Source organism: Sorex fumeus, unplaced genomic scaffold, assembly GCF_029834395.1.
Source record: "Sorex fumeus unplaced genomic scaffold, SorFum_2.1 ptg000072l, whole genome shotgun sequence".
Taxonomy (NCBI): domain Eukaryota; kingdom Metazoa; phylum Chordata; class Mammalia; order Eulipotyphla; family Soricidae; genus Sorex; species Sorex fumeus.
Window position 1 is genome coordinate 10,221,937 of NW_026606129.1, and position 11,519 is coordinate 10,233,455.

Consider the following 11,519-nt stretch of genomic DNA (forward strand, 5'->3'; position numbering starts at 1 on the left):
GGGGACGGGGGCGGTGGCACTGAGCTCACACAGCCCGGCATCACCGCCTCTGCCAAGGGGGTGATGGTGCGATTCAGGCAGGAGCAAATGCAGCTTGAAACTAGTGGCCCACAGGACTGGGCGTGGGGACCCTCACACTCGCCCGAGGGCTTGAGCACGGCCTCTGCTACAGGTTGCCCAGAAACCGAAAGCAAGGCAGCTGCTTGGCATGGAGTTGGGGGTCGGGACGAGGAGGCAGGAAAGCCCACAGGTGAGGTGCCACCGGACGCGGATGGGGGGGGTTGAATTGCTGCATTAACCACGCAGGAGCGCCTGTTTCAGGGACCCTAAGTAGCCTAAAGCCCACGCCCTAATGACCTTGCACCCACCTTTTTTTAAATTGAATCAACATGAGACACAGAATTACAAAAGTTTTCATGATTGTGTTTCACTCATAGAATGTTCCATCACCATCCCTCCACCAGTGCACATTTACCGCCACCACTCACTGTCCCCGGTTTCCCTCCCGCCATCCCACCACTCCCTTCCCTCCCCTGCCTCTATGGGAGGCACCTCTCTCCCTCTCCCTCTCTCTCCTCTCTCTCTCTCTCTCCCCCCCCCCTTTGGGCGTTGTGGTTTGCGATACAGGCACTGAAAGGTTATATTATCATGTACATCCCTTTATATCTCTATATATCCCTTTACCTCCTTTCAGCACTCAGTTCTCATCCAGAGGGATCATTTCCCACTATCGTCATAGTGGTCTCTTCTCTGTCCTAACTGCCCTCGCCACCCCACACTGTGGCAGGCTTCCAACCAGGGACCAGTCCTCCTCACTTCTACAGTCCTTTATATATATATATATATATATATATATATATATATATATATATCACTGTCACTGTCCTCCCATTGTTCATCGATTTGCTCGAGGGGGCCCAGTAACATTGTGAGACTTGTTACTGTGTTTGGCATATTGAATACGTCACAGGTATCTTGCCAGACTTTGCTGTGTGGGCAAGATACTCTCAGTAGCTTGCCGGACTCTCCAAGAGGGGCAGAGGAATCGAACTCGGGTTGACCATGTTGGCTGTGTGCAAGGCAAACACCCTATCCACTGTGCTATCACTCCACAAATATGTTATCTACATATATATATATATATATATATATATATATACCTGGCAGGCTACCAAAAGTATCCTGCCCACACGGTAGAGTTTGGCAAACTCCCCGTGGTGTATTCAATATGCCAAAAACCAGTAACAATGATGAGTCTCATTCTCCTGACCCTGAAAGAACCTCGAATGTGGCACTTTCTAAAATCTCAGGGCTAGGACGAAGGAGACGTTACTGGTGCCTGCTAGAGTTAATCGATGAACAACAGGATGACAGTGATACAGTGATATATATATATATATATATATATATATACAGTGATACAGTGATATATATATATATATAGGGCTGGAGTGATAGCACAGTGGTAGGGCGTTCGCGGCCAACATGGCCGACCCGAGTTCGATTCCTCCGCCCCTCTTGGAGAGCCCAGCAAGCTACCGAGAGTATCTCGCCCGCACGGCAGAGCCTGGCAAGCTACCTGTGACGTATTCGATATGCCAGACACAGTAACAACAAAGTCTCCAATGGAGACGTTACTGGGCCCGGTCGAGCAAATCGATGAACAACGGGAAGACTGTGATATATATATATGTATATATATATACACACACCCCACAAATGAATGTGATCAGTCCATTCTGTCCCTCTCCCTCCGACTTATTCACTCAGCATGATACTGTGTCCATGCCAGTGCATCTATGATCAGATTTCATCACTTCATTTTCCCTGGTGTCGGCATAGTATTCCATGGGTTCCATGCGTCCTCAGACCTCGGGCTGCATCCAGATGTTGGCTACTGTGAACGGGACCTTGCACGCTTTAAACCAAACCAGTAAGAAGGTCTTCATCACCGACTTGTTATCTCATGCCCCCTTCACCAAGCAAACCCCTCCTTTCTGGACTCCTGCCGGGGCATGAAACATTTTCTCTGCTCTGGGTTTGCCACCTGCCAGTGCCTGGGTGGACAGGGTTTCAGTTCCCAGCCCGTGAGAGTGCCCTGGCGGGGTTGCAGTCAGTCAAGTTTTATGCACCCCCTGGACTCTTGCACTGTGGCCCTGGCTTCGGCCTCCTGCCCACACCCTAGGAGGCCGAGTTCCTGGGCCCCTGGGCTCAGCCCACAGTGGGGTCCCAGCGGGAAGGCGCCCCCTGCCGTCAAGTGTCCTGCATCTCAGGGCATCTCGGACCCTACAGGAGGGCGCCCCCTGCGGCTGTGCTCCCTGCAGCTCAGCTCTCAGCCGGCTGCATTGCCGTGGCGTGGAATCCGTGGGCCTCCACGGCGCGGTGCAGGGTGATGTACTTGGATGCTGTCCTGGTCCGCGGGAGCACAAACCTCTCCGTGAACTCGTGCTTGTCCAGCGGCCCCGAGCCGTCGGCGCGCAGGACTGCGTTGATGAAGGCTAGCGCAAAGGTGTAGCAGTTGTGCAGGTTTTCCTCGTACCTGGCAGAGCATGGGGCACAGAGAGGGGCAGGCTGAGCGTGGGGTGCAGGTGGGAGGCGCCCCTCTCTGCCCCGGACTGGGCCCCCACCCCCAAGGACAAGCCATCGCCGGGCGCATCTGGGCCTGCTGCTGGCCACAGCTGTCCCTGGCCAGGCAAAGTGTCTGGGGTCCTAGGAGTCCCGGACATGGCCCTCGAGACTGAAGGACCCTCCCCCAGCCCCCACCGGAAGAGACAAAGGCTATTTCCTTCATCCACGACGAGGCATCTTCTGCGGTGATGAGAAGCAAGATGGGAAATTGGATGCAGAACAAATTGGTCAGTGGGGCCCTGTCAGTCTCCCTTTTGAACATCCGGCTCAGGATGTGAGGGCCGGTCCCTGGGCAGGGCACAGGCTAGGCCTGCAGGAGGACCAGGGACCAGGGCTGGCCCCAGCACAGCTAGAGTAGCCTTGCAGTGCTGCCAGGTGTGGCCCCCCCAGCCCAACAAGTGAAATATTTTGGCTTGAAGGCGGGCAGCGACGGGTGGCTTCAGTTCCATCTTTTATTCATGGCCGGTGTGCAGAATTCCCCAGGCAAATAAATAGAACCACTAGAGTGTCCATTTCCGGCCTTTTTCATACTTAGAATGGTTTGGCTGTTGCGTCTGAAAAGCCGACGTCATCCCACCCAGCTTCTGAGCCAGATGCATGCTGCCCGCCTTCGCTCAACACCCCCACCCGCCACCCTCCTCCTCACCAGCCCCCCTCCTCCTCCCCCCATGAAACCACACAGCCCTACCCCCTGGGCCCTGCCGCCCTCATACCTGTGAGGCAGCCAGGTGGCCGCAGCGCAGAAGTCCTCCAGGTACTTGTCCCACTGGTTCAGCAGCGCCCATGCGTGGGGTGGCAGCAGCGGGACACTCACGCTCTGCTCCCAGCCCTCACCGTCCCGCTGCACGCCGAGCGCTGTGTAGCTGTACACGGTCCCTGCAGCCAGGATAACTCCTGTCATGGGGTCGCCAGGGCTGGGTAGCGGCCGGCTCATGGCGTCAGAAACGCCATTTCCAGGGCTGAGGATATTGCTAAGGCGCTGACCTTACACATCACCTGCCTGGGCTTGATCCCCACACCCCATGCAGTCCCCAAGCACCACCAGGAGTGATCCCTGAGCACTGCAGGGCAAGTACATGACCCCACGAGGGTCACAGTCCCCTTCATGGGCTCACCATGTGCTGACCCTGGGAGGGTTTGGTGCCTGTCACATGCTCACCAGGTGTGACCCTGTCAGGGTCGGGTCCCCGTCATGTGCTCACCGTGTGTCTGACCCTGTGAGGGTCACAATGCCTGTCACGTGCTCATTATGTGTGACCTGTGAGGGTCGGGTGCCCGTCACGTGCTCACCGTGTGTGCTGCTGATGCCCACGTGGAGGTCGGAGTGCCCGTCATAGTCCCTGGAAGAGAGCACACCCCTTTCTCGTCAGTGGCCGTGGCACCCGGGGCTCCCGCCCCTCCTGCCTTGGCTGGTACCCAGACGCATGCATGAGACCCAGGCATCCCTGCCCGCCTCTGGGTCTGTCCAGCCCTCCGGACACTGAGTGAGCTGGGAGTCAGCCCGGCTGAAGCTTCTGGCTAAGCACTGGGGCCCCAGTTCTCCGACGCGTCTCTGCTCTCATGGAGGCCTGGAGGCATCTTCAGAGCCGCCGTCAACCCGTTTCCCAGCATCGTTCTGTGCCGAGCCTGCGTTCCTCCTACAACTCCAAGTCATTCCACTACAGTGGATAGTCTCGGCTGTCCACTGTGGACAAGCTGTGTCCAAACGGGACAGGCGCCTCTCTGGACGGCTCTTCCCTGAGGCAGCGCGTATCCCAGCCTGAGCAAGCAGCTGGGAAGAAGAAAATGCCTGAGCGCCGGCCGCAGGCAGTGTGGCTCAGTGATCACGCTACTTGACAAGAGGAAACTCTAAGAGTGATGGGCTTGGGCTTGCAAGTGGCCAGGACACAGAGGGCTGCCCGCTTCCTGCTCCCACGCACCCCTCCCAGCCCCCCAGTGTCCTCTCTGCGGCCCTGTGAGCATCCCTAGGGGCTCCGGTTTGAGAGTCAGCTGAAACGGCGGCCGTGGGGTTGCTGATGAGGGCTCCGGCCCCCACCTCGCTGCCCTCGCCTTCCCTCCCTCCTTCCCCACCCTGCGGGGGGCTGGTACCCCCAGGAAGGGATGGCCCCGGGTGTGCTTCCTTCCAGGGGAGACGCTGCTCTCGTCCTAAAAGTGGTGGGTGCCACCCCCGCACTCTACCCTGTCAGAGAAGATTCTCGGTTCTCCCTGAACAAGTCTGCCTTGGCCTGACCAGTGCGGGAGCTAGGGGACAGCGAAGGTCACAGAGCACGTGATCCGGTGGGCAAGGCCACCCTCTCTCAGGTCTCCTTGGTACACACCCAGAATAGCCGCCCAGAATAGGCAGAGCGACGGGACAGACCATGGGGGCAACAACAGGGCTGAAGCAGAGCAGGGGTGGAGGGGAGCCTCAGGGATCCCTTGGGGTCATTCCGCAGCTTTCAGGAAGCAGGAGATGCGTTTTTGGGGCGAGAGGCAGGCGGAAGTTTGGAAACTGGATGAAAGGGGGGACAAGTCACGGGAACTTGGCCTCAGCAGGCAGGTGGACTGGGTCTGCTCTGGGGTTCTGAGCTCCTGCCTGAGGCACATCGGGGATGCTGGAGCCCATGGCCTGACCCAACACCCCAACACCAAGGAGACTGGGCACCGCGTGACCTCAGAGATTCCACCCCAGGTCACTTCATTTGCCAGGGGCAGGCGGCTGTGTGTCTGGGGACATCCCGAGTGCCCCACAGGAAGTGCCTCAGGAGGGTTGGGGGGACAAACCCACACCAGGGAAAGGGACCCCCGAGTGTGAGCCCCGTTCCCAAGGAAGCATTGGGCAGCTGGGCCCCGAGCCGACCCGGCCAGGCCTCTCACATGCACATGGTGGACAGAGGGCAGGAAGGAGCCGGGTCTGGCCTTGGTTCTGGCCCACTCGGCTCTGCCGGGGAACTGGGGAGGAAACGCAGACTCGAAAGAGTCTCCACTGGGTCAGAACTAGGATGAGACACATGGGGCAGGACCATTGAGGGCACAAAGCCTACCCCGTCCACCCTGTCCAAGGAACAGTTCAGACCCAGCCCAGGGGTCAGCCCGGCTGGTTTCCTCCTCTGAAGGATGGGCAGGAGGGATGGAGGAAGGATGGAGGAAGGTGGGGAGCGGAGAGGTGGACATTGGGCCAGTTGTCGGCCCAGAGCAGACTCCTGAGAGCAGAGGAGTCTCCGGTCTGACCCACACTCGCTTCCTAGAGCTTCTTCTGGGCTCGCCCAAAGTCCTGCCTGGCCAGGCCGTGTTCCACCACCGTCTACCCCACAAGGAGGCTCACACGGCCCGGGCCTTTCCTTGGGTTTTGGAAGCTGAATCTGTCTCGTGGCGTCAGTAACTGATTCAAATGGACCAAGGAGGGGACTGGAGCAATGGCACAGCAGGTAGAGTGTTTGCCTTGCACACGGCTGAGCCAGGTTCGATTCCCAGCATCCCATATGGTCCCCTGAGCACCGCCGGGGTAATTCCTGAGTGCAGAACCAGGAGGAACCCCTGTGTGACCCAAAAAGCCAAAAAAAAAAAAAAAAAGAAAAGAGAAGAAAAGAAATGGACCGTGGACCAGTTACAGCCCCCCTTCCCCCGTGGCTTGAGCCGCCTCGCATCTCGGACCCCCACAGTGACCCCCCCAGGCCCAGTTAGCTGAGACTTGCCAGTGAGGCCCCCAGACCCAGAAAGAAACGGACCAGCCCCAGCCTTGTATCTAATGCGTTTCCTGCCACAAGGAACCTGCCACCGGCTGCAGTTCAGGCTGTCACAGAAACTACAAAGCAATTTGCAGTTTCTCTGACAGAATTCTTTTGTTGTTGTTTTGTTTCTTGGGCCAAACCCAGCTGTGCCAGGACTTATTTCCGGCTCTGTGCTCAGGAGTCACTCCTGGCGGGACTATATGGGATACCGGGGAACAAACCCAGGTCAGCCATGTGCAAGGCAAGTGCCCTGCATTCTGTACTATCTCTCCAGCCCCTCTGGCAGAATTCTGGCTTTGATAAGAAAATAAGAAAAGTTCTTATTTTGATAAGAGGTGCTGCCGTGTCATTTTTTTCCCCACTTCATTTATTTTTTAGTTTTTATTTTGGTTTGGGGGAGACCAAACTGGCAATGCTCAGGGGTCACTCCTGGCTCTGCACTCAGGAATCACTCCTGGTGGGCTCAGGGGACCTGTAGGATGCCGGGGATCAAACCCAGGTCGCCCACGTGCAAATTAAGCACTCTCTCCATTGTACTATATCTCCAGCTAAAATCACCTTTTACACAAAACCTGGACTGGAGTGATAGCACAGCGGTAGGGCGTATGCCTTGCACGCAGCCAGCCTGGCCGAACCAGGTTCGATTCCTCTGCCCCTCTCGGAGAGCCCAGCAAGCTACCGAGAGTATCTCGCCTGCATGGCAAAGCCTGGCAAGCTACCCGTGACGCATTCGATATGCCAAATACAGTAACAACAAGTCTCACAATGGGGACGTTACTGGGCCCGCTCAAACAAATCGATGAACAACGGGAGGACAGTGCTACACAAAACCTTTGAGTAAAATCTTTCTGGGCCCGGCTGGAGCAATAGTACAGCAGATAAGGCACTTGCTTTGCTTACCAGGGTTCATCTCCAGCACCCCATACATTTCCCAAACCCAACAAGGACTGATCCCTGAGCACAGAGCCAGGAGCATGCATTTCTGATTACCAGCTATGCATTTCTCTTTTTTAAAATGAGTGGGTCCAGGCTTCATCCCTTGCTCCAGGAAGTGTGCACACCGTTTAATCAAACAAGCAGGCCAGCCAGCCGAAGCTAGATGCTAATGCTAAAACCCAGTCAGATGATGCGATCCTCCAGCTGGTAAGGCACTTGCCTTGCGTGTGACCAACCAGGGTCCGATCCCCAGCATCCCACAGGATCCCCTGAGCCCCACCAGAAGTTACCTTTGAGCACAGAGCCTGGAGTAAGCCCCAAGCACTTCTGGGTGTGCCCGAAAGACAAACGTCTCACAGAGACCCCACATTAGGGTGCAGGCCTCAGGGCAGCCCCATATGGCAGGGTTAGACACGGTACCTGAGGAAGGTCCCTTGCGTCGGCTTGAGGAGGAAGGAGCACTTCTCCCGGTGCCCGTCCACGAAGGGGCTGTCGATGCTCAGGGCCGCCTCCTCCAGCCGCCTGGCGCCCACACCCTGCCCGCAAAAGGGGCACTGTGGGGGCACCTCGAAGCAATAGATGTCCTGCCGGCAGTGGTGGAATCTCACCAGGCGCCGCCTTCCTGCCTCAGTGGCCTGCATGGCTCTGCCTGCAGGGCGGCCAGGGCAGCCCACTTCCTTTTCCTGCTTAGGGAGCAGCTGGCTGAAAGTACACCAGCCGCAATCTGATCGGCTCTGATGTCATGCTGACGGCCGGGCCAGGTCGGGTAACCTTTAACCAGGCGTTTTAAAGAGCGACTCTCCGACATCTCCCCAAAGCGCAGGCTCTGGCCTCGCTACTTCTCATAGCGTTTGTGGGCAGCCAGTGCCACTGGGCTTGGAAAGCCTGGCTCACCCCCGTGGACCCCAACATTCTCTGGCGCCGGCTGCAATGGGTTCGCCCTTCCCGGGATTCGTCCATCCATTAGTCTGTGAACTGCCCAGAGACAGAGCCAATATTTATTTGTTTAGAGGTTTCTACAATAGGATCTATCTTTTTTTTTGGGGGGGGGGGGTTTGTTTTGGGTTGGTTGGTTTGGGGGGTCACACCGGCTGTGCTCAGGGCTTCCTCCTACCTCTGCACTCAGGAGTCACTTCTGGAGGTGCTCGGGGGACCATGCAGGATGCAAACCAGGTCTGATGGTGTAAGGCAAACACCCTTTCTCTGCGTGTCTCACTGGCCCCTCCTGGTTCTGAGTCAGTATTTTATATTCCTACCTTGACCTACCTACCTTGAGGCTTACTGTTGATTTGACGTATGGTCAGCACTGTCCTGTCCTGTCCTCCCGTTGTTCATCGATTTGCTTGAGCGAGCCCAGTAACGTCTCCATTGTGAGACTTGTTACTGTGTTTGGCTTTGCCGTGTGGGCGAGATACTCTTGGTAGCTTGCTGGGCTCTCCGAGAGGGGCGGAGGAATCGAACCCGGCTCAGCAGTAATCTTTTTTTTTTTCTTTTTGGATCACACCCAGTGCTGCTCAGGGATTATTCCTGACTCTGCATTCAGGAATTACTCCTGGTGGTGCTTGAGGGAACATATGGGATGCTGGGAATCGAACCCGGGTCGGCCACGTGCAAGATAAATGCCCTACCTTGCTGTGCTATCACTCCGGCCCCAGTAATCTTATACACAGGGGCAGCACGGTGAGAAATAAAGATGGAGTGGTCCAGGGCAGTGCATGTTTGTGCATGTGTCGGGGGAGAGGGTGCTGCAGAGAGGGAGAGGCCAGGAGGGGTTTCCTGGGGTCACGGGTTGTTCCCATCCGCTCATGGCCGTGGGCTCTGACAGTGGCCTGCAAAGCTGCACTAACTCTGCATTTTAGTGCTTGTGCCAAGGAGGCTTCCATTTCAAAATCGTCTTTTCAGCTGGACTGAAAGATACAAAAGCAAGGTGGGAACCAGATGTGTCACATTTCCCGACCCAAATTCTACTTTGAAAACAAATAATAAGTGACCAGGATGTTGCCACACATTTTTTTTTAACTTAATGTTGTGCTACTTTGTAGGTCTGGGTTTTTATTTTGTTTTGTCTTGAGGTGTGTGTGTTGGGCCGGGGGTCACATCCAGCCTCACCCGGGGCTGATTCCTGGCTCTGTGCTGAGGGCAGACTCCTTGGTTCTGTGCTCAGAGATGACTCCTGGCAGTGCTTGGGGACCATATGGCTGGTCCCCAGTGGATCAAACTCAGGTTGGGCCCATGCAAGGCGAGTGCCCTCCCTGCTGTCCCATCTCCCCGACCGCCTGTCCCATCTCCCCCATGGGACATGGCTTTATCTCCTCTTGGAAACTGGCATCTGACTGTGGCAGAGCTTTGGTAACTGCCAGGAAGCCGCGGGCAGCCCAGAGCTGCTGAGAGTCGAAGCATCAGGGCAGCGGCCGGCAGGCCCCGGAGACCTTGAGCAGGGGTCTCGAGAATGTGCCGCTCCGTGACCGATGCTGACGGGCAGGACAGAGCGGGTGCAGTGTTGCCACCTGCGGCCTTAGGAATCCTTTCCAGCAACTTCTTTCCTTCGCAGGGAGGCAAGCGAGTCTGAACTAGACACCCAGCTCGGGTGACAGACACTGGAGATTCATTACTGATGCAAACCCACGGCTCGGGTCAGACGGTCCAGGTGATCGGGTGACTGTGAATATCTTCACTTTCTTGATGCCGGTCCCGGGAAGGTTGTCTTTTCTGTGGGGGTGAAGGGCCATGCCTAGCGATGCTCAGAGGTTGCTCCTGGTTCTGCATTCAGGACTCACTCTTGGTGGCTCTCAGGGGACCATATGGGGTGCAAGGATCAGCCCGGGTTGTTGTGTAACATTGGGTTGTCCTTGCTCCTCCAGCAGAGATCTTAGGTTTATTGAGTTACTCTCACAACAATGCTGCTGACGCACACCCAATTCCATCAGGCACTATTAATTCTATATTGCTTTTCTCTTTCCTTTATGTTCTTTGCATGGTTTAGCAATGTCCTTTTTTGTATAGGCACAGGAAGACAGTTGATGCTATGTTTTTGCAACTTGGGAGTTAATTAACTCTGAATAATATTTACTAATCGTTGGGGAAAGACGAATAAGAAGAGGCTGCTAAAATCTCAGGGCTGGGAGGAATAGAGACGTTACTGGCGCCCGCTCGAGTAATTCGACGATCAATGGGATGACAGTGATGACAGTGGCAGTGATGAATATTTACTCCCAGGCACCCATCATATTTACCTGACTTAAGCCTCAGTTGCCCTGACATCCTAATGTCCCCAAAAGGAGGGTCCCAGCGAGGGACAAGGATGGACCCAGGGCAAGCTGTAAGCTCACCCTGGCATCAAAAGGGGACAAGATAATAATAATGTTAAGAGCACGGTCATGGCACAAACTCGGTCATGAACCAAAAAGGAGTAACTGAATAAGGACCCTGCTGGGGTTGGGAAAGATTGACCTGGCCTGAGGACTGTGGTCTGGGATATATAGCGAGATGTCCCCAGGAAGAGCAAACCTTTAAGCTTAGTATATTTCTTACTGTGTTCATACAAAATGACTGGGCTGGAGTGATAGCTCAGTGGTAGGGCGTTCGCCTTACATGCGGCCAACATGGCCGACCCGAGTTCGATTCCTCCGCCCCTCTCGGAGAGCCCGGCAAGCTACCGAGAGTATTCGATATGCCAGACACAGTAACAACAAAGTCTCCAATGGAGACGTTACTGGGCCCGCTCGAGCAAATCGACGATCAACGGGAGGGCCTTTACCTTTACCTTTACCTAAATGAATTACTAGGTGAGGAAAGAAGAAAGCAATACACCCTGGATGGAATCCCACCCTGGAGCGGATCTCCAAGTAATCGGGAGTGCTGGACACTCAGATGAGATTTTGTCATTGAGTTAATCTCCTAGAACTTCCCCTGAAGGACGGCTTTACAAACTCTGTTTATTATTATTGTAATGTTCAGCCCCACCTGTGTGTGCCCACCCTTCACGATTTCTATATAATCTGTGAGAGGGGAAAAGGAAAGGAGAAATAACTACGCTGTAAGGGAGAGGCAGGGAGAACAAAGCCCTAAGGATGAGGGTGAGAATAAAATAAATGGTCACTGACTACCAACCAGCTCCAGCTTGGGGCCCTGTTCCTCCGTTTCTCCATCCCTCCATCCTCCATCCTTCATCCGTCCGTCACTGTGGGCCGGCGAGGGGAGCAGTTCTCAGCCACCAACCGCACATGCCCCTTGTGCCCACGCTTT

General features: G+C 55.6%; 1 protein-coding gene across 1 annotated transcript; it reads right to left on the reverse strand.

Moving 5' to 3' along the window:
- Positions 1-2,325: 2,325 nt before the first annotated feature.
- On the reverse strand, positions 2,326-7,915 carry MKRN2OS (MKRN2 opposite strand). Its single transcript, XM_056129284.1, has 4 exons — positions 7,695-7,915; positions 3,919-3,968; positions 3,342-3,504; positions 2,326-2,539 (listed from the first exon to the last, which is right to left on the reverse strand). Exons 1-4 carry the CDS (start codon positions 7,913-7,915, stop codon positions 2,326-2,328), a joined length of 648 nt encoding a protein of 215 aa, XP_055985259.1.
- Positions 7,916-11,519: the final 3,604 nt, after the last annotated feature.

Bases quoted from the DNA above. Each gene is read 5' to 3' on its own strand.
- MKRN2OS (XM_056129284.1), bottom strand. From the start codon at position 7,915: ATGCAGGCCACTGAGGCAGGAAGGCGGCGCCTGGTGAGATTCCACCAC. The intron at 3,969-7,694 runs GTACCGTGTCTA...GCTCTCTTCCAG, and splicing joins ACGCAAGGGACCTTCCTCAG to GGACTATGACGGGCACTCCG. The intron at 3,505-3,918 runs GTGAGCACGTGA...TCCTGGCTGCAG, and splicing joins GGGCATCAGCAGCACACACG to GGACCGTGTACAGCTACACA.